Source organism: Clinocottus analis, unplaced genomic scaffold, assembly GCF_023055335.1.
Source record: "Clinocottus analis isolate CAN_PGR_092001 unplaced genomic scaffold, fCliAna1.0.p SCAF_15, whole genome shotgun sequence".
In the NCBI taxonomy this organism is placed as follows: Eukaryota; Metazoa; Chordata; class Actinopteri; order Perciformes; family Cottidae; genus Clinocottus; species Clinocottus analis.
In genome coordinates this window covers 14,990,670-15,017,726 of record NW_027175876.1, presented here as the reverse complement: position 1 = coordinate 15,017,726, position 27,057 = coordinate 14,990,670, and the positions used below count along the sequence as shown (strand labels likewise).

Sequence of the window (27,057 nt, the reverse complement as noted above, 5' to 3'; positions counted from 1 at the left end):
TGTTACCTTCCCAGAATCGGCGGGAAGGGGTCTGTTACCGTCCCGGACCCCGGTGCGACGCAGGCCGTTACTGGCACCTTCGGGCAAGCAGTTTTCTGACCGGCCCCGGGCCGTTACTGGCACATCATCAACCTCACACTGGCGGCCAAGTGGTCTTCAGACCGGCCCCGTTACCGGCTTCACACCGCCCCTCTTGTTTTCTTCCACAGAGTTTAGAAATTCAAATATTCTTAAATCTAGCGGGAAAGCAAGAAAACAATAACACAAACACACATTAATAAACGTATATATAAATTTGTAATAAACAATAAAACTAAAATATGTGTATAATCAACGTATTTGTAATACGTTGATCACAGACGTATTTGTAATACATCAAACATCGGCGTAATGAGAGAGAAAATACGATTCTAGTCAACGTAATTGAAAATGCATTTTAGAAACACCACCAGCAGCAGCCCAGGTGCAGCAGCAACTACAGCAATGTGGCTAGTTTATGATAGTGCTCCCTCGTTTATCGCGGGGCATACGTTCCAAAAACAACCCGCGATAGACAAAATCTACGAAGTAATCAGCTTTAAGGCCGTAAAATCCCTAACCACACACTTTTTTGCACAGGCATTAACTTTTATTACTCTTATTTAAACACTCTCAAAGTTCAAACTTTCTCAGATTTAAAAAAAATAAGCCCAAACATGTTTAACAAATTTCATTTTAATGATCAATCTATGAGGTCCTATGACCGTGCCTCTTTGTCCTGGCACCGCTCCTGTCTTTTTAGCCGAACGTATTCTGTACTGTACAGCAGACACTGCACGGAGGAGATTGATTGACAAGGGTGTACAATACAGTCCCTTAGCCAACTAAGGCGCAGAACACATTGCACGTTCATACTGTAGCTGTAAAAAAAATGTAATAAATAAATAAATAAATCCGCGAAACAGCGAGTCCGCGAAAGGTGAACCGTGTTATAGCGAGGGATATATGTAAATACGACTGCAAATGTAAAAAACAGTAACATGATCAGCATTTCACTCACCAGACGCACATAAACCTCTGTGGGGGTCGGTCATCAGTAAGTCCTGTGATTCTAGTTCAGGGGTTGGCAACCCAAAATGTTGAAAGAGCCATATTGGACCAAAAAAACAAAAAACGAATCTGTCTGGGCCGCAAAAAGTTAAAAGCCTTATAATGAAGGCAACACATGCTAGAGGTGTTTATATTAGCCTACCATCAAAATGACAAAGTAGGCTACAAATACATGAGCATGAAATGAAAAGTACTTTATTAATCTCCAAGGAGAATTTTTTTGTCATAGTAGCAGCATCCCACACTTACAGACATCAAATGAAATACTTTTTTTTTTTTAAAAACAACTAAACTAAACATACAAATAAAATTAAATAACAGGAACAGGGATAACAAAAATAAGAAAAAAAATATATATGTAAGCAAATGAATATATATATATATATATATATGTATGTATATATATATATATATATATATATATATATATATATATATATATATATATATATATATATATATATATATATATATATGTATGTGTATATATATATATATATATATATATATATGTATATATATATATATATACATACATATGTGTGTGTATATATATATATGTATATGTGTGTGTATATATATATATATGTATATGTGTGTGTATATATATATGTATATATATATGTATATGTATATATACATATATATATATGTATATGTATATATATATATGTATATGTATATATACATATCTATACATATGTATAGAAACATATACATAACAAATATCTGCGGCGTATTCAGAGATTAAATGCAAACGGAAATTAAATTAAATGCAGTGTATTCAGGGGGTTAGATTAAATTAAATGTAAACAGAGTGCAAATGTGCAAAATAGCAAAATATATGTATGTAACATATATATAATAATGTATATACATGAGTGTAACATATATACGTGTACAGTGAAAATTAGTCCACGGATCTGGACGGGAGGGATTTATTGTAGAGTCTTATTGCCGTGGGCAGGAATGCTTTCCTGTAGCGGTCCTTGTGGCAGCGGAGCGTGATGAGTCTTTTTGAGAAAGTGCTCCGCTGACCCTGCAGGAGCTGGTAGAGAGGGTGGTCCAAGTTGTCCAATATGGACAATAGTTTCTTTAGTGTCCTCCTCTCCACCACCTGTTCCAAATGCTCCTGCTTGCAGTCGATGATGGAGCCGGCTTTCTTAACCAGCTTGTTAAGTTTGTTGGTGTCACCGGCTCCAATGCTGCTCCCCCAGCAGACAATGGCGAAGTGCAAGACGCTGGCCACAACCGACTGATAGAACAACTCCAGCACCTTGCTGCACACATTGAAGGATCGAAGCTTCCTCAGGAAAGAGTCGACTCATCCCCTTCTTGTAGACAGCGTCGATGTTGGCCTTCCAGTTCAGTTGGCTGTTGATGGAGACACCCAGGTATTTGTACTCCTCCACCATGTCCACATCCTCACCCAGGACGCTCAGAGGTCTCGGAGCTGTCGTCTTCCTCCTGAAGTCGACACCATCTCTCTGGTCTTGCTCACGTTCAGAAGCAGGGGATTCTTGCCGGCCCACTCCACAAAGTCACTCACCACTGCTTTGTACTCCTCCCGTCCATCCTTAATACACCTGACCACTGCAGAGTCATCAGAGTACTTCTGCAGATGGCATGACTCCGTGTTGTACTGAAAGTCATTTGTGTACAGAGTGAACAGGAAGGGAGACAGAACAGTTCCTTGTGGGACTCCAACATCACTGACCACCGTTTCAGACAACACACGGCCCATTCTAACAAACTGTGGTCTGCCTGTGAGGTAGTCTGTGATCCAGGAGATGGTGGACGAGTCTACCCCCACACCCCGCAGCTTCTCACTCAGTAGCAATGGTTGAATGGTGTTAAATGCACTGGAGAAGTCGAAGAAAGTGACTCTCACAATGCACTGGAGAAGTCAAAGAAAGTGACTCTCACAGAAAGTGACTCTCATGATTAAATGTTTATTTTCCCTGAAGTGCATCCTGGAGCAACCCTGTCTCCTACTAATTACGTTCCCCCAGAATACGCATCTTCAATTACGTTGACTAAACACATATTTTCTCCCTGATTACGTCTCTCTTTGACATTTTATAAATACGTTGATTATACATCTGTGGTTGACGTACTAAAATAAGTGTGTAATCAACGTATTTGTAATATGTATTACAAATACGTAAGAAAAGGGGCGGTGTGAGGCCGGTAACGGGGCCGGTCTGAAGACCGCTTGGCCGCCGATGTCAAGCCGATAACGGGGCCGAAGGTGCCGGGAACAACAGCCCGTGTCGCGCCAGGGTTTGAGCCGGTAACGGCCCGCGTCGCACTGAAGTCCGGGCCAGTAACGGCCCGCGTCGCACCGGGTCTGGTCTTCTCTAAGTTGGGTTGTTTGTGAATGCAGCCCAAAGGGGGAGATAAACTCATCTAGTGCAGTGAACCACTGCAGTGAACTCAACAGACACTCGGATGATCTTCTCATTACAAAGCTGACATGCAGGCAATCCTTTCCGCATTGGCAATGAAAGCAAATGATTTGGTCCAAGAACTGTTGAATCCTCTGTTCTCCTCAGCTAACTTTCTCTTTTTCCCTTTGGGATCCATGGCCCATCACTCATCCACGTTCGTTTGCAACGGCCACCTGCCTGGCACCGCGCCAAACTGAAAGAAACGTGTGTTGCAGGCTATGATGCAAATCTTCGTTGACAGAAGTGTTAAAATTTTCTATTTTTCTACACATTTTTACAGCATTGGAAAACGTTAAGAATGTTTGTCCTCCTACAGAAACCATATTAAAACAAAAAAAATATTTCCCCCCGCATCTTTTTCCATTATTATACATGTTTGAAAAAGCTCCAGGGAGCCACTAGGGCGGCGCTAAAGAGCCTATGTGGCTCTCGAGCCGCAGGTTGCCGACCCCTGTTCTTGCGTCGAGGTTTTGACAGGCTGAGTTCAGGCAGCTGATCTGGAATCAGTCGTTTCACCTGGAGTTTCTCCGCCCTAGTTCTTCTCTTAAACGGGTCTTGGAGGAGAGATTTGATCTTGTTAGGGTTGAGTCTTCTTGTAAGAGTAGCGCTCGTGCTGGAACACTCCATTGTCTTATTAAAATTTCACCACAAGAGGAGAGAAGCCGGCGAGAACACGCAGAAGTGAATGAGACACGAGCCCTGAGACACAGGAACGCACTCTTGGGCAAGATGAGAATAGCCCCTCTGGAAGTCTTTTTTACGGCGCTGATTGGATAAACGTCACTGATTTATTTCTTTAATCGGTGATTGGCTAAACTGCGTATTAGACCCGTCTTCTTTGGGCAGAATCAATCAAGCCCCACGACGTGCACTAGCAGCAGAGACGTGCACTAGCAGCAGAGACATGCACTAGCAGAGGAGAGAAGCAGGAAAAGGAGAGGAGAGAAGCAGGAAAAGCAGATATTTGGCGCAGATATCCTATTTTACAAATATTACTGGGTATATTCCATAGCTCAACAACATAAATAGTGACAATTTGTATAATGTATTAATATAATTATATTTTTTATAATAATTAATCTTCTTCTTTTTTTGGCCGGCTCAAGGTGGGTGTGGCTAAGCCCCATTGCCCTCTATGGGCTGGCCGCCACTGGAGACAATTCTGAACTTGATGGTCTTTTCTGTCCCTAATGATCTCTAACCGGCCTCAGGTGACATGTACTCAACCACCAGCTTCCAGCTCACCTTGAGCAGTAAACTTTCTTTACCTGCCTGGGTTGTAATGTGGGGACTTAGCTGGCTCAGAATACAGCGAACAGGTTTTGGACACTGGACATCTAAACAGCAATTCCATTGGTGCCTCCAAAATGTTACACGCCTAAAACGGGGAGAAATAATCACGAAAGTGATCAAGCAGTTTTTATCAACAAAAACCTTACTGGATTGCAAAGACCACACATTTCCCCCTGAGTTATGTACAGGCGCAGATCAAAGCAATCAAGCCCAGGCTCTAGATCAAAATGATCTCAAACAATTCAAAACTCAGGCATGAAAACTGGTCAGGGGTAAGGTGAGAATGACATTACGTGGGGGGGGATTGACCTTACTCACTTAAAAAAAAGATATATATTACACAAATATATGTATGTTATATTACATATAAATATATATATACATATATATATATATATATATATATATATATATATATATGTGTATGTATAAATATATATATATACATATATATATATGTATGTATATATATGTGTATATATATGTGTATATATATGTGTATATATATATATATATATATATATATATATATATATATATATATATATATATATATATATATATATATATATACATATGGCCCATAATCAAAAATTATCTTCAGAGGGCTTTACAATCTGTACAGATACAACATCCTCTGTCCCGGGACCTCACATCGGATCAGGAAAAACTCCCCCCCCAAAAAAACAGAGCAGGATCCCTCTCCCTGAATAGACAAAGCAATAGGTATCAGGTGTACAGAACGATCACCATAACAGAGTTACAACACATTCAATGTATATGACAGAAATTGGCTGAGCGTTGTGATAACACTACTCCTATTCCGGTATCAGGGGCATCCACCTCGACCACGAACTGGCGGCTCTCGTCTGGTTGGACAAGGATGGGGGCCAAAGTGAATAGTTCCTTGAAGTTGTTAAACGCCCATTTGGCCTCGGGTGACCAGGAAAAAAAATCACCTTTGAGGAGGTGAGACTGATTAGGGGTGATGCCGTCTGGCTTAATTCTGAATGAACGGACAGTAAAAATTTGCAAACCCAAGGAACTGCTCAAGCTTCTTCTAGTTAGAGGGGACCGGCCACTCGGAGACCGCTATAACCTTCGCTGGGTCCTTGCGAATCTGACAGCGGAGGCGAGGATGACTGGAGTATGATCACTGGGAATGAGAATCAGCTGTGCCCACGGACATAGGCGCGGTTGTGGGAGGAATTTATAGAGAAAACACAGGGTTAGGCATAATTTTCACAACATTTAGTTTGATCAGTCTTTTGTCAGTTTGTATATTTCGATAGCATAAGTTGAAGAATGGTATAATTTTCTGCTTAGCTATCTTACACTATGTTGTTTTCTCGAATCTGCATTTGTTTGTGTGATCCAATATATATCAGTATTAGGTAAGGCAAAAAAAAAAGAAGAATGGAGACTCGCTAACTATAGCAAGAGCTGAATCAAAATCACAGTAAGATAGACGCCTCAATGAGATACTCTTATGACCCGCTGTTTCTACTTCTCTTTTCAGCACTCTGTGGAGGCTGCAAATGCCGGAGTGAATCCCATCGGTGACACATCCTACAATTCAAGCCACTGGGATCTGGGTAGTGCCTTCTTCTTTGCTGGGACTGTTATCACAACAATAGGTACTGTGCTTATGGCATGACTCAATGGTGTACACTTAACAGGTCAATGGAGTTTAATAAAGGTTATGCACTCTATGTAGTATTGTTAGGCCATGCAAAATATTTTTTCCTGTGTACTTTCTTTTGTAAATGTATTTATGCAATAGGATATGTGCTGGCGATATTTGATCTGAAGAAAAACAGAATTATTGTTGAAAATTAATAGCATTAGGTAATTAAATTGATTTTAAGCATCAACAATGTCCCAAGTATAACCAAACTAAGCAACCTATTCCCATTGTCCATGAAAAGTAAAGCCCACATTATCTCCATCCTTCAGTGGGCCATGGGTTTGAGACCTAGGCCTTCAATGAGTGCTGTGTAGTCCACATCACCAGCGGACTGGGAGGAAAGTGTCTCTAGATTTAGTCCCAGACCGACACACCTTAATACACGGCACGTTCATACAGTCCACCACTACGCGACAGGGCTCCACCACAAGCATTCGGGGCAAGGAGACTGACCCGCAGAACCACTCCAAATGACAAGAAGAAAAAAAAAGGAGACGCCGTGAACAAGGTGCAAGGTGAGCGCCGGTCCTCGCTTTCATTGCGCCACAGGGTTTTAGAGACCCTCTGACTCACGCGTGCGTTAGACTCCTTGGTCCATTTTTTAAGACGGGTCGGGTGGTGGGTTGCTGACATTGCCTCAGACCACTGACACCCTTTGTGTGGGCCGATCCCCGCCCTGGCAACACGGTCGAGGCGCACTAAGGACAGTCGTGCCGGACACAGGGGGCCGCGTCCCTCCTCGGCGGGGAGAGAAGTCACCGCAAGCACATAATCCATGACCCCGGGAAGTGGCGACGTCTGGGCACGGCGCTTTAAGCAGCCGGAGCCGGCAAGCCACTTTCAGCCCGAGCCTTTTCATTTGTTCTAAAAACAATGTTTGTTACATTAGAGTGTAGATGAATCAGCCTGGTGATTTTGTTTGCTTAATATAGTCCTAAAAACTCCTTTATCTCTTATTTTTCTTCTCCAGGGTATGGTAACATTGCCCCGAGCACTGAGGGAGGGAAAATTTTCTGCATTCTTTATGCAATATTTGGAATCCCACTGTTTGGATTCCTCCTGGCAGGTGTAGGAGATCAGCTTGGTACCATATTTGTGAAAAGCATCGCCAAAGTGGAGAAGATGTTCCGGGTGAGTCAAAACTGATATATCTTCTATTGGCTATAGTATCCTGTTTTAAATAAGGACAGTAATCAACAAGAGGACCAGACACCCAATAATAAAGTGAGACACATTAAGTATGTGTACTTTATGGACACTGCCATTCATTTAGAATCAAGTTGTATTAATGTATTTAGTCTTTGCTTAAATAATGGCCAATTTAACATAGGTAAACAGTGTTATTTAGACACAAATATACTATTTATTTCAAAAAGTTTCAGCACAGAAATAAGTGATTACATAATGATTATCTTCCATTGAGTTATTTTGTGTTGCATGTGTAACCAGAATAATTTAATCTGGGATCTTAATTATTATGTTTTGAACTACGTTACTGTCCCCTTAAGTGAGGTCGACAGGTTGTCACACAGCTGTTTTTTCTCTGTACACAGAAAACAGCCAGGAGAGTCAATCTTCTCTGTAATCTATCAATCTCTGTGCATGAAGTAACAAAGATTGTATAAGTGATCATCCATCTCTTAATAGAGGATCTTTGTTTTTTTTAACGTCTGTTTTCCCGTACGGTAGGAGTTTGGAGGAGGAAAAGATTTGTTTGATACCTACAGATAAAAGTTAGTAAATTTAAATTGAATGTCTACGACGAGTCATTGAAGAGCTGCAGTTTCGCCCAGAGATAGTTAGAATTTTGAATATTTGATATCCTGGTGAGTTGGTTGATGTTAAACGCTTGTACCGTCGTGTGTTAGCAGGAATGCTTGATGATATGTTGGAAGTAAATTTTGTATTCTACTAAAACCAGTCAGGATAAATCTGAACGGGATACAAAGAACATTTATGAAGGTGTAATGATTGTAATTGAATGCGTTGAGTTATGTATGTTTGCTAATTAGTTTCTATATTGTGTGTGAAGTTTATAGCCAGGCAGTCGCAGGCCCAGTTGAATGAGTTGTCTTAGTAATGAACTATTGTCCTGCGCCTGTGCATAGGCTGGTTTTTTTTTTGTGTAGTTCTTCGTTGGAACCAGAGGTGTCGTCCATCCACAGTCCTGCATGCCATCACTCACCCCATCTTCATTCATCCCACCATCTACCTTCACCTGAAGAAATCTTCATTCATCCCCACCATCTACCTTCACCTGAAGAAATCACCATTCATCTCAACATCCCAGTTCACCTGGAGTCCATTTCGCGGGACATTGTTGTGCACAGGGGGGGCGGTAGGACATTTGAGAGCTCAGGATTTTTTTATTTGAATGATCAATTGTTGTATTATAGGTTGTCATATTGTTGTCTAATTAAATCTGATGTTGTGCGCGTAATTCGGGGTGGATCTTTCTTGTCTGTACAGCCATCAGGCGAGTGACATATTAACCAATCTCCTCATCGAACCTGAATAAAATTTAGATAATTCCCCTATCTTCTGTCTATTCTGCATTGTCTCTAAAGCGACAGCTGCAGAGGGGTTACACATGAAAGGGGTGAATGCTGTCTGGTAGTTTGGCAGCTAATACTTCTGTATATACAGTAATAGTGCTAACCCTAACCTACACTAACCTTCTATTCCTATTTAGAATTTGCAGAAAATCTTTTGCTCAAGCAAACACGCCTGTTGATTCGAACTTGTTATAAGCTGCATTATTATGCACTTTACTCTGAAACAAGAGCCTGGTCTTTTTCAAATTTCCATACATTTTGATGCTGAGCTTACAAATATTTCTTACTCATTTCAATTATTTCTATGTCACTGCTGCTCAGAGGGATCTTTGTCTCTTTCGGTTGCTATTCTGGTTGAAGCATTGTACAACATTTTGTTCTCTATGTACAAAACATTACTTTTTTCCTCACTAAAAAAACTAAAAGACTATTCAGAAATACAGAGCATTCCAACAGCCATCTGATTGTACAGAATGAAGCTTGTATCGCATTGCTAGACAAAATATTGCAGCTTGTGGTAATTAATTATAACTTTACCTTTTGTAGTTAAATTGTTTTCATTTTAAGGCAAACAGAGAAAAGATAATATATCAGTGCATGCAGCGTGGAGCAATACTGGGACCAATGCCGCTGCCAGCCATTTTAGTGCCCTCAGCATAACCCCTACATGGTTGTCTCCAAGGGCACAGAGTACAGTTAACTGTTATATTTTTTTCTTTTCATAGCTACAAATAAAAAAGGCTGTGATTGGAATACGGAACAGGTGGGACTGGAGGTATCCGGCGGCGAGTATTTGTCGTCGTCGTTGTGTTCCTGGGGATATATGTCGCTCTTGCCTGTCTTCAAAACTTGAGAGCCCTGCTAACATTGGCCGCGTTTCCAACATTCGATCGTTCTTAAGGACTTAAGAACGCTCGTAAGAAGGGTTCAGCTTGGAAGGCGCGCTAAGATAGGGGTGTTTCGCAGACACGTTCTTTACTGCCTTCTTAAGATCCCGCCAAAGAAGCTTCCTAAGATGCTCTTAGTGGGAGCTGTCCACCGCTGTGTTGCTGAAACTAAATCAATCGATGCCAGGCAAATTGCGCGCGTGTGTCATCCACGACAGCAATTACCCGGGGATCCCAGCCATGGCATGAAATCCACGGTGGACCTAGCGGACCTCGTCCCGTGTGGTGGGCATTCTGATGTATGTCCGGGCATGGCGCAGGAGGATCGGTGTTACGGCCACACGCCGTGAAACGGATGCCTGCTGAGGCCGGTGCCGTCCCGCACATATATGCATTTATGTAAACCATCTGGCTTTATGCACGGCGACGCTGTTGCAGTAAGACTGTCGTATTGCAACCATGGTGACTCACTCGCGTAGACTTCAGCAACGCGAGGTCATAGACCCCATGCTGCAAGCCAACTTCATGTTCTCCTGCGGGCTTATTATTAAGTGTGGCTTCAGCCGCATGGGGTCATAGACCCCATGCTGCAAGCCAACTTTATGTTCTCCTGAGGGCTTATTAGTTGGAACGCTGAAAGCATTCCAACTATTGTTCTTCGAATCTTTATTAGTTGGAATGTTGAAAGCATTCCAACTATTGTTCTTCGAATCTTTATTAAACTTTTTTTTCTATTTCTTCCATACGTATTTTGGCCCGTTTCAACTGCTTCATATTTTCAGCCACAGAAACCGTTCGACTATGAAAATATTCAGCTTCTTAAGGACACGTGTGCTATATCTTTTCATGTCTTTAACTATTTAACTTTATGAATTATTAAGCTTTTTATGAAAATTAAAATGAATGGGATCCAATGGGGAAAACCTTCAAATCTTCTTCAACTTTAACAGCTTACAGCTTCTGCATACATTCAGCAAAAAACACCATTTAAGTTTTCAAATGTTGACACAACCTTTAGCAATCTTTCTATAATTTCAGATTTTTGAAATATTTTAAACTGTTTAAACTGTCTGCGTTTTAGTTTTATGTTTTTTTGCTGCCTTTTCTCTCTTTAACATTAGTGTGTATTGCGGAGCTCAGAGTGCGTGATGTCATACTCAGAGGGCAGAGCACGTCAGATCTTGTCGATTTTTTTTTTTTAATAAAAATTTGCCGTCAACTCCGTAACGTGTACTCTTTGGGCATAATTTATAGCTCAAAACGTTGGAAATCTTGTCTTCTGTCATAAACTGCGGTCGATAGGAATCGAACAGATTCAGACGTCTTAAAATCGGACTGAATGCGAGAGCAAGTCCACCTCGCTCTGCTATCCGCCGCCATGTTAAATCTCCCTCCAAAGCCACGTCTCCCCTGAAGCTCGTACCTGATTTGTAAATCGCCCGTACAGACACATGTTTTATCGTACAGACTCATCAGTCACAGTATCTGTTAATCAAGTCTTCCTAATGCTCCATATGCAATATCTAAGCAATAGGAGCTTATAAAGTATCTTTTTTGAGGGATTTTTTGGATAGGTGTTCCTCCATTTAACACTATGTAACTGAAGACCTTTGAAGTCATCACTATGGCAACCTTTGATCTAGCAACCCACAGGTGTTCTCATTAGGGCAGTTTAACAGACCCACAGACACTTACACACACACACAGGACTTCTCTCTCTCCCTCTCCCTCTGTCTCTGTCTCTCTCTTCCTCTATCTGTTCATATATATTTCATAACTATATTTCACTATTTTCATATATATTCAGCTGTTTTGTTATTTTTCAATATATTCAGCTTTTTTTTAGCTTGATTCAACTATATTTCAATATTTTCATATATATTCAGCTGTTTTGATATATATATTCAGCTGTTATATATACATTCAGCTGTTTTCATATCTATTCAGCTGTTTTGTTATTTTCAAATATATTTAGCTTTTTAAAGATTTTTTAAGCTTTATTAAACTATATTTCACTATGTTCAGCTAAATGTAGCAATTTCTTTCAAATATGTCAGCTTTATGCTTCAGCTTTTTTGCATTCCAAGGCATTTTCCACAGGAAATGCAATTTCTAGTTATTATTATTCTTCTTATAGTCAAACCACTACTCCTCCCGCTGCGTTGCCAGCACATGCGTCAAAAATACATCGAAACGTGCGGCTTGCACGGGAATCGTGAGCTATGACTTTTCGAAGAGATTCGCCCGGCCGAAAAATGCGAAAAACGTCAAAAAAATTTCACGTACAGACTCGCCAGTCACAGTATTTGTTCATCAAGTCTTCCTAATGCTCTATATGCGATATCGAAGCAATAGGAGCTTTTAAAGTATCTTTTTTGAAGGATTTTTGGATAGGTGTTCCCCAGTATTACCTCCATTGAAATATGTATAGCTGAAGACCTTTGAAGTCATCACTATGGCAACCTTTGATCTAGCAACTCACATGTGTTCTCGTTAGGGCAGTTTAACAGACACACAGACACTTACACACGCACACACAACACAGATGACTTCTGTCTCTCTATGTTTGTCTCACACACAGACACACAAACAGACACACAGACACACACACACAGACACACACAAAGACGTTTACGTGTGTTTTATATTGTGTAGTTGTCAACACTGTGATCATTAATAAGGTGGTATGATATTTCATATAGGTTTGCGTGTGTTCAGGACGTTCAGTAGTTTATTTCCTTAAGTCCACAGTCCAGTCTGCCTCTAATCAGTCTGCTGGCTGTCTCTTGGTCACCATGACGACAGCAGCACACAGGTGCTTTATATCAGCCAATCAGTTTAACACACAAACCAACTCAAGTGCTTTGGGGGAGAGACGGGCGTAATAAACAAAAGCTATATATTGCGACATCTTACGGCAGTAGTAGCCACACTTTCAAAATTTCTTGCGAAATTTTCTAGTTAGTTGGAATGCTTGCTAGTTCTTCAAATCTTTATTAAACTGTTTCTTCTGCTATTTCTTCCATCCGTATTTTGGGCCGTAACTAGTCCTTCATATTTCCAGTTACAGAAAAAAGTTCAATTATTCAAATATTCAGCTACTTAAGGAGACCATGGCTATGACTTTTCATATTTCTGACTTTTCAAATTTCCAAATTATTAAGCTTTTTATGATTTTTTTTATAATGGGACCCAATTGGGAAATCTTCAAATCATCTTCAACTTCAAACGTTTACAGTTTCTTCATACGTTGAGCTTGAGACAATATTTAAAATTTCACATGTTGACAAAACCTTCAGCTATTAATCTACGCTTTTACATTTTTCATATTTTCTCAATTTTCAGAATTATTCAGCTTTTTATAAAAAAAAAAGAATGGTTTCCAATGAAGAACATCTTCAAATCCGCTTTCAACTCTTCAACTTCAAAAGGTAAAGGCTCTGTCATGCCTTCAGCTAGAGACACCATTCCACCTTTAAAATGTTGACAAAACGTTTAGCTGTTATTGTATTACTCATCTTTTTGATATATCCTATATTGTTTTAACTGTTTTTCCGCACCTTTTCTGCCTTTCTCATTATTGTGTGTTGGGCAGCTCAGAGCAGTGACGTCATACTCAAGAGCGAGAGCGAGCACTTGGCGATGCAGATATTTTAAACTTGCTCTCTACTCTAAACCGTATACTCTTTGGGCATAATTTATAGCTCAAAACGTTGGAAATCTTGTCTTCTGCCGTAAACTGCGGTCGATAGGAATCCAACAGATAAGACGTGTTGAAGTCCGACTGAATGGGAGAGCAGGTCCGTCCCCAGCAGCAGCCCTTTGGTCTGTGCATCTGCAGGCAGCAGGCATGTAAGCGGCCGCACACGCGAACGGGTGGCGCACGTGCACGCGCGTGAACGGGTGCGCACATGAACGGCCGTGTACGCGGGTGAACGGCAGCACACTAACGTGAAACGGCCGCGCGTGTAAACGGATGCGCCTGAGCCTTAGCGGCCACGCGTGAACGGCCGTGCGCGCGCGCGAACGGCCGCGTTAACGTGTTATTATGGTCGCGTGCACGTTTGTGTGTGTGTGTGCGCGCGTGTGCAGGTCACTTTGGTTATAGACGTCAGGATTAACAGCGTCACTGACGTTCACATTCTGAGGTTTAACAGATGGTTTTGTAGACACTCAATAATATCATTTGTCCCACCAACTGTGCCTGTGGATTAGTGGTTAGCAACTCCGTCTAAGAAGCAAAGGGTCAGTGGTTCAAACCCCACCTTTGGCAGACTTTGATTTTTCAAAAAAACTTTTTTTTTTTCTTCTGTTGGACTGGACACTGTGGCGGGCCGGGTCGTATGTTTGACACCCCTGATTTAGATGATGCAGTTTTCCTTTCAACTTTTCCAATTATACATTTAAACGACAAGAATTTTCAACAGTTCAATTAAATGACTTTGAACTGTAAAATTTTTCAGCAGGTATTTTGCCTTTTCTATATTTTCAATAATGATTTGTTATTTATTTATATATTCATCTATTCCGCTATTTTCAGCTATATTAATATATTCAGCTATTTTTACATCTATTCAGCTATTCTTTCATTTTCAAATATATTTAGCTATATTTAGCTAATTTAAGCTATATTCCACTATGTTCAGCTATATTCAGCTATTTCTTTCAAATATTTCAGCTATAAGCTTCAGCTTTTTGCATTCCAACGCATTTTCAGCAGGAAATGCTCTTTCTAGTTCTTCTTATAGTCAAATCACTACTCCTCCTACAGCGTTGCCAGCACATGCGTCAAAAATACATCGAAACGTGCGGCTTGCACGGGAATCGTGAACTATGACTTTTCGAAGAGATTCGCCCGTACGTTTACCCGAAATATGCGAAAAACTGCAAAAAAAAATCACGAAATGTTCGTAGAGGGTGGCGCACCAATTAACAGAGTGAGAAGAAGCGACAGAAACTGTTAAAAAAATAAAACGTATTTTGTCTTTACTCCCACAATGTTCACTCTTCATACACCATTGTTGGATAGAAACGTTGGAAATCTTGTCTTCTGTCATATGCGATATCGAAGCAATAGGAGCTTTTAAAGTATCTTTTTTGAGGGATTTTTGGATAGGTGTTCCCCAGCATTACGTCCATTGAAATATGTATAGCTGAAGACCTTTGAAGTCATCACTATGGCAACCTTTGATCTAGCAACCCACAGGTGTTCTCGTTAGGGCAGTTTAACAGACACACAGACACTTACACACGCACACACAACACAGATGACTTCTGTCTCTCTCTATGTTTGTCTCACACACACAGACACACAAACAGACACACATACACACAAACACACACACAAACAGACACACACAAAGACGTTTACGTGTGTTTTATATTGTGTAGTTGTCAACACTGTGATCATTAATAAGGTCATATGATATTTCATATACGTTTGCGTGTGTTCAGGACATTCAGTAGTTTATTTCCTTAAATCCACAGGCCAGTCTGCCTCTAATCAGTCTGCTGGCGCTCACTTGGTCACCATGACAACGGCAGCACACAGGTGCTTCATATCAGCCAATCAGTTTAACACACAAACCAACTCAAGTGTTTTGGAGGAGAGACGGGCGTCATAAACAAAAGCTATATATTGCGACGTCTTTCGGCAGTAGTAGCCACAATTTCAAAATTTCTTGCGAAATTTTCTAGTTTGGTGTATAACATCAATATATCTTCTTTTGATTTATATGTTGTATTTGCAAAAAATACGAAAAGGATCCGGATTAGGATCCTTGGTTTTTAAAAGGTTAAGACTGACATGAGTGACAGTCACGTTCAATGCGTGACACTTGACAGCATAGATGACTTGGTCTCTTTGCTCCTCCTGAGTTCCTCCTGAGTTTCTCCCGTGACTGTGTCTGTTTGGGGGAAATAAAATGTCCATGCAGCGAATAGGTTTACAGATGCGCTCCTTAAGGCCATCTATCGTCGGGGAGTTTGAAAAGGAACGAACGCGCCTCTGAATTGTTTTTTTGCTGTGAAATGTTGGTTGTGTGGCATGTGAACGTGTGAAAACATGAAAAAGCGTGTGTCGCACGGCGAAACCGTGAGACTTGGTAACTCTGGTGTTCGTCAGGAAATACCATGAAACGTTTTTTTTTACAAACAAATTGCCTGATTTAACTCGCAGTCTAAGCACCGTCTAGTGGCAAAAGGAAATCAACGTTGGGTGACAAATGGCATCAGATTGACGTGACATTTGCACGACGGGGTCCAAGCTTCACGTAGGCAGATGTTCTTAGCTGGGCGAGTCGGCAACCACCGGTGCCCCAAACGTGGCGGAGCGATGGCCTGTTCACAGCTGCTAGCAGCTTTAATGTCTTTTTGAGTTTTTGTCATGACATTTTATGACCCTCAAACATGTTCAAAACGCTGGACATGTGGCCAGATTACGTTTTGGAACGCAGACTATAGTTCCTATATGATTAACACAGTTTTGGCATTTGTAAGATTTCACCACACCCACTGAAAAGGAACCAAGGCAATAAGTCTATCACCCAACTTTGCCATGAGTATATGGACTTGACTTACACAAATGCGTTCATAATCATCTCCTGCAAATCAGCGGAGAAAAAAATTATCTGCCTTTGAGTTTTTGTCATGTTGTAGCGTTAGAACATTGTGGTTTCAGGGCTTTCAGGACTACACTGTAAAATGTAATTGCTGACTTTACTTTAAAAAAAAACAGTGAGCGTAACTCATTTGTTGACCATACTTGATGAAACTTGGTAAAGAACACTTTCTGGTGAGTAAAGTTATTAAACTTATCTCAAGTAACCTTATTTAAAAGAACGAGTGAGGATGACCATCGGCGAACATCGGCTGCACTCGGAAGCACTCGGCTCGGCGGTGCATGCGCAGTTGACAGGAGAAGACGTTCTTTTCATGACGCATAATGGCAGCTCAGCGGGAAGAAAGCGCCACTCAAGTTAGTTGAAGGTAAGGTCCAGCTTCATAATATGTTACCGTTCATGTATTTAGTAAACTTAGTCGTCCCTTTGCCCGATTCTTCAGCTGTTAGCGAGTGATAAGAGGTTAACTGTATGTCTTCGATTTCAAACTAACGTTTTAGCTAGCTAGACCGTCGAGTAGCATAACGTTACATGTGTAATACTTCTACAATAGTTTACGACAACTTGCCTCTCAGCGAACGCAGCGTGCATATTAGTGGCTGCAATGATAATTATGTCAATCTTTTCAGAGCCACTCTTGAATTTGGTAATCATCTCTTTTTCTAATGTTCATGTCCATGTGCACACAGTAAAATGGGACTGTCACTGAACGGACCTTGTCGCGAAACTAGTCGAAATTTTAAAAGTAGTTTATCCGTTTACCAATTTAGAAGTAACGTACAGTGCACTTAACATATAACGTCACGTTTAACATATTACTTTTGATCAAAGTGAAGCAGACTGGACGAGAACTTTTTTTTTAACCATGGCCGTCTGACACGTGAGTGAGATGTTTTACGGAGTCACGCAACGTTACTGACAATGAATGAAGATTAAATGTAATGTTAGGTTAAGCTGACCGAGGAATAATTCAACATTATTATGGGAGACGTCTCGGCCACACAGAGAGTGTCCCAAAATCAAATGTTCGTGTACTTTTTTAAAACTTTTTTTTTGTACTTTTTAAATTACTCTCATGAGAAACCACAGACACTTGACTCACTTGTTGAACAGCTTGAGGAGAAGCTGGGTCTTCAGTACAAGTTCTCCCTTCAATATGAGGATCCTGATTTTAACAATGCCCTTGTCAACCTCACTGACATTGCTGACCTGCCTGATAAATCCACCCTAAAGATTATCTCTCATGTTCCAACACCTAACATGGGAGCCATTGCAATACTAGTTCTCCCGCCCAGTGGGATCTTGATTTTGTAAGTTTAATGTATGTCTAATTTGTCATACTTTTTCCTTTAGATTCTGGCCAAGTTCTGTCGCTTGTCAAGCAAAAATCTGCATGCCGCGTTTTTTAAAGAACAAATACAAATACACTCCTCGCTTCCTTGAGATTTTTAAGTCCAAGGGGGGAAGTGTCGGGGAGAAACTTAGGAAGTATTTGCAACAAGTCACACCAGAGGTAAGTTTCTCAAGCAAAGTATTGCATGCACAATTGTCAATTGATTGTCCTTGAACACTTGTGTTTTGAAATTATTTTTAGAGCACAGATGTTACTGGGAAGCGAACAGCAGTCCTCCATGGCCTTCCTCTCCTCCTTGGAGATGAGAATGCTGACTTCTACAAGACATGCTTTGTAAGTAGACTTTTGTCAAAATGACTTAATTCCACACCTCAGGATGCGCAATCTATCTAATGCAGGGATGTCAAATATATGGCCCGCGGGCCGGACCCGGCCCGCCAGGTGGTCCGGTCCGGCCCGCCAGTGTGTTTAAAAATTGTTTTTAATTTTTTTTTAAAAGAACAAAATTAGCAGAGCTGGGATTCAAACCTCTGATCCTGATCTGATGTTTTTAGTTAATTGTTGAAAGACCTTAAAATAGAGTTTATCACTAAAATGAGTTTGACACCACTGATCTAATGTGTTTCCTCTCTTAACCTTTTGGTAATAGCTACTTCTCTTCTAATTAGTGCTGCTATACTTTTTCTTTTTATTCACTGATCATCTATCTCTGATTGGGACTCTTTTAGTGGTAGCTCCTCTCTTTCCAGTCGGGTCCAGTTGTACCTCTCTAGAGTCGCCCCACTCAAAACTCAAATGCCTTCAAGGACCCAAAAATAACAGGGAATTTCACACCCAAACAAATTTTGCAACCATTCTATGACTTAAACGATGACTCAACCATAGCAATATTTACTATTAATTTGCATATTTTTTCTCTTTATTATTGAATAATATCAGAATCTAGGTTTGTCTTAAAATCTATGTGTATCTTTTACGCTTCGATTAGTTGATTGTGTGGAGCCTTGTTTTACTGTGAGGCACAAATATAACCATTGTGTGTTCTATCATAGAATGCAAACTGACATTTTACATGCAATTGTGGTTTTTATGCTGTTATCGTTGTAGGACTGCAATGACCATCAAGACATGTCCCACACCTCCTTGGGGATTCTGACGATGATTGTGGAAGACATTGTGGCCTCTCCTCACTCGCTGCACCTGGAGTCCACAGCTACTGCGATAGTTTTGTAAGGAAGAGTAGTGCTAGATGACCTGGACAATCTTCCCCATGCCATGTGCCTACTTTTCGGGTTGATTTACGCCCTGAATTTGGAGTACCCGAGAATGCTTCCATCTCCAATGGAAGGCTTTCCTCTCTAGAAAGGTTACGTTTTTGTTTTGTTTTTGTCATGTAGTCTGGTTCAACTATTGTGTTTGTTACACACCATAGTTAAAATATATCTTAAGAACAAAGCAGTTCATAATTTTTCATTAGTGTGATGAAAAGTATTTAGATTTTTATAAAAGTTGAGGAAGTTCATGTTAAGACATATTATTGGTAACAATGATATTTTCCTTTAGTCATTTGACTAGTTGGCAAAAGTTCAGTTCATTGTAGTATTTCAGTATAACAAATTATGGAAGCCCATTTCCTCCACAAACAAAAAGAAGTCATAATTATGAGATAATGAAGTCGAAATTAGGCGATAGTAAGTGTGCCTGCGCTACGGTGAAGCTGGCTTATTTCCTTCCTCTTACCTGCGCTGTCTTCACATGTCTCTTCATCCCCTCGCCAGTCTAGGGATGAAGACAGCGCAGGTAACAGGAAAGAAATAAGCCAGTTTAACTGAAGCACATGCACACTTACTATCTCATAGTTTCAACTTTATTTCATAATTATGACTTCTTTTTTGTGTGACGGAAACATGCTTTCATAATAAACTGACAAATTTGTGACGGTTTCAAAACTATTTTTAAAGCTGCAGTTGACAACCTTTAAAAGAACTATACGATATGACACTTTATTCTGTCTGACAGATAATCTGTGAAAAATTCTCACCTCAGAAATCTTAATGTACAGTTAAATTGAAATTGAAAAAGTTAGCTCTGTTATGTTTACCCAATTTATAGCAGCTGGGTAACAAACATAATCTCACATCTTCACAGTACACTAAAGTAACAGAATATTGATTCATATTTGCTTAACTGCCTAAAGTTGTACAGTTGTATTGGATAGCTGTGTTACAGACTTATCGGCTTGGTTGTTTTTCGGTGCGGTGGAATTTTGCACATGCACTTTGTTCATAGTATTGTATATTCTGTGTTCCAAAACGTAATTTGGCAACATGTCGAGCGTTTTAAGCACATTGTTTGACCTTTAAAAAAATGTGAGGGCAAAAAGCAGTTGTTTTTCTTACAAATAAACTCTTTGGCTTCCATTATAACTGTTCTCCATCTTTTGTTTTAACAACTTACAGTTTGTAGTTCAGCTTATTGGAAAATTTTAAGGTAATCGGTTTCCTGATTATTTCCTAGTAATGTGAATGCTTGTACTAGTAAAGATAACTTTTACTTATTAGTACTGCTTACTTAATGTAACTCAGATCTTTAAGTAGTGTGAATTGACTATTTATTGTTAACATAATTGATGATCTTAAGTTAACTACACTCAAATCTTTAAGTTGTCTGAATTGACTATTTATTGTTAACATAATGATTTTAAGTGAACCTCACTCGGATCCTTAAGTTGTCTTAATTTACATTTGATAGTTAACCTAATTAATAATTTTGACTAATATTTACTGCAATTACATGAGTTGCCCGAACTTGGTTATTTTCAGCTTTAGGAACTTAAATTTATTGACGTACTTTACTTAAGAATTTTGAGGCAATCGGTTTCCTGACTTTTTTTTTAAAGTAAAGTCAACATATTAGATTTTACAGTGTATCCTCCCCTCTGAAGAGGAATGGGCACACACAATTAACCTGAGGACTGACGTCTGGTTAGAATGAACAAGGCCTTTTGAGGGCAGTTCCACCTTCGATTAACCAACATAGCCTGACATCAATCACCTCGATAGGTTAAGGTGGATAATACAACATTTGATCGATTTTGTTGAACCAGGTACAAAAAAATAGGGCCCTGTGACTGATTCATCAAAATTATTTCTCAGACTCAGAATTCAGGAGTCAAAACCCAATCAGAACTTGCTGAAAACAAGGCAGGTATTATGGTTGAACACTTTTAATATATTGTGTTTATGTGACTTTCTCTCACAGAATAAACACAACCAGATCAGTCAAACTAAAATCCGCGTTGCCTCCACCCTCCTCTTCATCCTGGCTGGCTGCATCTTGTTCGTCACCATCCCAGCAGTGATCTTCCAACACATTGAAGGCTGGACAGCGCTGGAGTCAACATATTTTGTTGTCATCACTCTGACAACTGTTGGAATAGGTGACTATGTCGCAGGTGAGAGCTTGTCATTCTTAATCAAAATATTCATGAATGGAAATGTCCTGATAACCTAATTAGTTTATTTATTTTCATTAAAAGAAGAAATTAGAACACATGTTAAACGTGTGTTTATACAGTCGTTCTGTAGGTGCCTTGGTTTTAATCCAGAACATTGACAGATTGAAACAGACTTAAGTTTCATTTTTGGGGAAATGTATACACATAACCTCCTTAGTCAAGATGTTCCATACAGGTGTATCCAGTCATTTTTTCAAAATAAAACATATTTCCGGTCTTGATATTTTTTTCTATATTCTTTGTGTGCTACCAAGGGACCAACAGACTGGTACCGGGCAGAATGAGCACACGTATAAACTCACAGTTACAACATCGTCCTTGTGTCATATGGCTTTTTGGAGAATTATGATGATAAGTTGATAGTAGCTGCAAACGTATACGTATGTACACAGGGCCGGCTCTAGCCCTTTGGTTGCCCTAGACGAGATTGAGTTTTGCGCCCCTCCAGAGACACACACACAATACTCTTTACTTTCCATAGCAGTTTTTCACCCACTTATAATTATTTTATTCTACGTTGCAGTTCAACAATAAATGGTGCATGGACGACAAACACCAGAATAGTTTCAGAACATTTTTTTTTTTATTTGAAATAATTTATTACACAGTAGTTAGTAGTTAGGATTAAATTAACGCCATAAACTGTGCAAAACACTTTTTTCAAATAGTTTTATTGAACAAACCTCAAAACATAATACAAGATATATAGGGAATGACTATGGTTAACAACGTTTGACCGTTTTTTCCCCTTAAACCCAAATTTTATCTGACCATGTAACTTGTATTAGATAAATTACAATTAATGCCACCACAGCTACAAGACTAAGTAATGCTACTGATTACAATTAGTAGTATTAATGTGATGTGATTATGAAAGTATTCATTGATAATAATAACAACAATAACAAAAACAGCAACAAAAGTACTAGTTGTGTAGGTGTACTACTCAGAGGCTACTTACTCAGAGGGAGGCCAATCAGGCGTCCTTTCTCCAGCAGGTGCCGGCCTCTGTGCCTGAGTGCATCTGGCTAATTGTAACAGGTCTCGTTACCACGGGCGTATTGGGCACCGCAAAGATAGCAACACAATTAGCTGTTGGTTTGGTAATGAGCTTTATTTTGCCCCTGATACCAAACGTCGGCGTCGTTGCTGCAGTCGTCATCAGCCTCTGATACTCCTGTGTCTCCTGCTTGGTCACTGTTTTATAGGAGACACCCCCCTCTCCCACACACACACACAATTGCACTGAGCTGCGTATGATCACACTCAATCTCAGCACCTGTTCCATGAGTTGCTCCTCCACTCCGCCTCCGCAGCTGAGCCTAAACCACACCCCCACATACCTCCACCGCCCGTCTTAGGCTAGGAAGCCGTCTGGCCTAACCCACTTCCCCCCACCCCATGAGAGCGTGAGTGGAAGTCGGCCACAACCATTTGCATCCCCAACCTATGGATCACCTGAAATTAAAAGGCTGCAACGCCAGATACCACCGGGTGATCCGGGCTTTAAAATATCTTTCATGCGGTGGAGCCATTGGAGGGGGGCGCACGGAGTCGACTGCCCACCGGATGGCCAAGCACTCCTTCTCCACCGTGCTGTACCTGCCCTCCCTCTCCGATAGCTTCCAGCTGATGTAGAGAACTGGGCGGTCAACCCCCTCTACCTGCTGGGACAAAATGTGCCCCAGCCCCTGTTCGAGGCATCAGTCTACAGAGTAAAAGGAAGAGAGAATTTAGGGGTGTAAAGGAGCGGCTCCCCACAGAGAGCCAGTTTCACCTCCTCAAATGCCAACTGGCACTGCTCCGTCCACTGGACCGGATCTCGGGCACCTTTCCGGATCAGGTCAGTCAAGGAGCTGGTCAGAGCCGCAAAGCTCGGGATGGAGCGCCTGTAGTAATCCGCCAGCCCCAAGAACTGCCTGGCCTCTTTTTTCGCCTTGAGCCGCAGGCAGGCAGAATTAGCGGCGGTCTTGTACACCTGAGATCACACATGCCCGCCGCCCAAGTGGTACCCCAGATACCGTACCTCCCTCCGTCCAACTGCACACTTCCCCGGGTTGGCAGTGAGCCCAGCCTGCCTCAGGGACTCCAGCACCGCGCCCACCAGGTGCACATGCTCCGCCCAGATGGTGCTGTGGATTATTACATCATCCAAGTAGGCGGCAGCATATGCAGCGTGCGGACGCAGCACCCGGTCCAGGAGACGCTAAAAGATGGCCAGGGCACCAAACAACCCAAAGGGAAGCGTGGTAAATTGGTATAAACCAAACGGAGTGGAGAAGGCCATTTTTTCCTTAGACTCTGGCGACAGGGGAATCTGCCAGTAGTCCTTGGTCAAATCCAGTGTCGTAAAGAAATGCGTCGTACTCAGTTGGTCCAGGAGCTCGTCGACCCGAGGCATTGAGTATGCATCAAAGCGTGACACATCATTCACCCTGTGATAGTCCACGCAGAACCGTATGCTGTAGACCTATCCTTCTTGAAGACAAGAAGGATGGAGCTAGAACAGGCACTGTTGGACTCTTCTATTACCCCCATCGCCAGCATTGCCGCCAATTCCCTCTGAACCACTTTTCTCTTGTGTTCAGGTAACCTGTAGGGTCGTAACTGCACCGTCACGCCCGGAGGAGTCTCAATCTGGTGCGTGATGAGGTTTGTGCGTCCTGGCAGGAGAAAGAACACGTCAGCAAACTGTGCTTGCAACTGGGCATCGTCTGTTCTCTGGGTCCCGGAGAGATGGGCTTCACAAAGGAGCAAGGCTGGATTGGTAGATTTTGGAACAAGAGACACCAGAGCAACAGACTCCGCCTCTCTCCATGCATTACTTAATTTTTACTGGTGCTCGGCCCCTCCTCCCAGTTTTTTTTTTATCAGGTCGAGCACCCCACGTAGGGTCCTGCCAAACAGCAGTTCAAAGGGAGAAAATCCTGTGGAGGCCTGCGGAACCTCACACTGCAAACAGAGAATCCAGCCATTTATCACAATTACATTCATCTTCACTAAATTTACTAATCATGGACTTCCAATACACTCCGTGGACTCACCACCCGCGCAGAGGATCATCAGGCTCGGGTGCAGTGCAGACCGGGCGGCAGGCCAGGTGGAAGACCTGAGCGAGCCGATCGCCGGCAGCATGGACTAGCTCTAGGGACGTGCAACGTCACCTCGCTAGTGGGGAAAGAGCCGGCGCTGGTGCAGGAGGTGGAGCGGTACCAGCTAGATATAGTTGGGCTCACCTCCACACACAGCAAGGGCTCTGGAACCAAGCTCCTGGAGAAGGGTTGGACTTTGTCCTTTTCTGGAGTTGCCCAGGGTGAGAGGCGCCGGGCGGGAGTGGGGATACTCACGAGCCCCCGGCTGAGCGCCGCTATGTTGGAGTTTTTTCTGGTGAGCGAGAGGGTCGCCTCCCTGCGCCTCCGGGTTGCAGGGAGTAAGGCTCTGACTGTTGTTTGTGCTTATGCACCTAACAGCAGCTCGGAGTATCCGGCCTTCTTGGAGTCGGTTGGAGGGGTCCTGGAGAGGGCGCCTCCTGCCGACTCCATAGTTCTCCTGGGAGACTTCAACGGTCATGTGGGTAATGACAGAGAAATCTGGCGGGGGGTGATTGGGAGGAACGGCTTGCCCGATCTAAACCCGAACGGTGTTTTGTTGTTGGACTTCTGTGCTTGCCACGGTTTGGCCATAATAAACACAATGTTCGAGCATAAGGTGGTTCATAACTGTACTTGGTACCAGAACACCCAGGCCGGAGATCAATGGTAGACTTTGTAATCGTATCATCTGATCTGCGTCTGTATGTGTTGGACACTCGGCTGAAGAGAGGAGCAGAGTTGTCAACTGATCACCACCTGGTGGTGAGTTGGATCAGATGCCGGGGGAGACAGCAGGAAAGACCTGGCAAGCCCAAACGTGTTGTGAGGGTGAACTGGGAACGTCTGGCTGAGGATCCTGTCTGGATGTTCTTCAATTCCCAACTCCGGAAGAACTTTTCACGCATCCTGAGGGAGGTTGGGGACATAGAATCCAAGTGGACCTTGTTCAAAGCCTCTATTGTGGAAGTGGCCGCCAAGAGTTGTGGACGGAAGGTCGTCAGTGCCTGTCGCGGCGGTAACCCGAGAACCCGGTGGTGGACAAGGAAGCCGTGAAGGAGGCCTTTTGGGCCTGGTTGGCCTAAGGGTCTCCTGAAGCAGCAGACGGGTACCGGCAGGCCAAGAGGGCTGCGGCGGTCGCGGATGCTAACACTTGGGCGTGGAAGACTTCGTGGAGGCCATGGAGAAAGACTTTCGGTTGGCCTTAAAGAGGTTCTGGCAAACCATCCGACGGATCAGAAAGGGAAAGCAGGGTCTACCCCAGGCTGTTTTCAGCGGGGGAGGGGAACTGATGACTCAAACTGGGGACATCGTCGGGCGGTGGAAAGAGCACTTTGAGGAACTCCTAAACCCGGCCATCATGTCGCCTGGGGAGGGGGCAGCGCCCTGAAGACCTTGGGGTGGGTGCACCCATATCCCTGGCAGAGGTCACTAAGGTAGTTAAAGAGCTTCTTGGTGGCAAGGCGCCGGGGGTGGATGAGATCCGACCTGAGATGCTGAAAGCGCTGGACATTGCTGGGCTCTCTTGGCTGACACGTCTTTTCAGTGTCGCATGGGGGTCGGGAACAGTGCCCATGGACTGGCAGACCGGGGTGGTGGTTCCTATCTTCAAGAAGCTGGACCGGAGAGTGTGCTCGAACTATCGTGGTATCACACTGCTCAGCCTCCCGGGAAAAGCTTATACCAGGGTACTGGAAAGGAGGCTCCGACCGCTTGTCAAACCTTGGATTCAAGAAGAGCAGTGCGGATTCCGTCCCGGTTGTCGAACAGTGGACCAGGTCTTGACCCTTGCAGGACGACTGGAGGGGTCTTGGGAGTTTCCCCAACCAGTCTACATGTGCTTTGTGGATTTGGAGAAGGCTTTCGATCGGGTCCCTCGGGGGATTTTGTGGGGGGTGCTGCAGGAGTATGAGGTGCCGGACCCATTGGCACGGGCTATCCGGTCTCTTTACGCCTGCAGTAGCAGTTGCGTTCGTATCCTCGGCAGTAAGTCAGACACGTTCCCGGTGCGTGTTGGCCTCCGCCAGGACTGCCCTTTATCACCGGTCCTGTTCGTGACTATCATGGACAGAATTTCTAGGCGCAGCCGGGGGCGGAGGAAATCCGGTTTATGGGCCTCGGGATCGCCTCTCTGCTGTTTGCAGATGATGTGGTCCTGTTTGCCTCCTCGGACCGTGACCTCCAGCATGCGCTGGGGCGTTTTGCAGCCAGGTGTGAAGGGGCAGGGATGAGAGTTAGTGCCTCCAAATCTGAGCCATGGTTCTCTGGATTGCTCCCTCCAGGTTGGGACAACATGCCTGCCCCAAGCGAAAGAGTTCAAGTATCTCGGGGGTCTTGTTCACGAGTGAGAGTAAGGTGGAGCGGGAGATCGACAGGCGGATCGGTGCGGCTGCAGCAGTGAAATAGGCGTTGTACCGGTCCGTCTTGGTGAAGAGGGAGCTGAGTCGGAAGGCGAAGCTCTCCATTTACTGGTCGGTCTACGTTCCAACCCTCACTTATGGTCACAAACTCTGGGT

At 42.7% G+C, this 27,057-nt stretch overlaps 1 protein-coding gene across 1 annotated transcript in view; it reads left to right on the top strand.

The window, feature by feature from the left end:
- kcnk10a (potassium channel, subfamily K, member 10a) overlaps positions 1-27,057 on the top strand; it is a 63,708-nt gene that overhangs the window by 5,361 nt on the left and 31,290 nt on the right. The window contains exons 3-5 of the mRNA XM_068577419.1: positions 6,352-6,469; positions 7,490-7,650; positions 21,197-21,389. Coding sequence (XP_068433520.1) covers positions 6,352-6,469; positions 7,490-7,650; positions 21,197-21,389 — 472 coding nt within the window. The remainder of the gene's footprint in view (positions 1-6,351; positions 6,470-7,489; positions 7,651-21,196; positions 21,390-27,057) is intronic.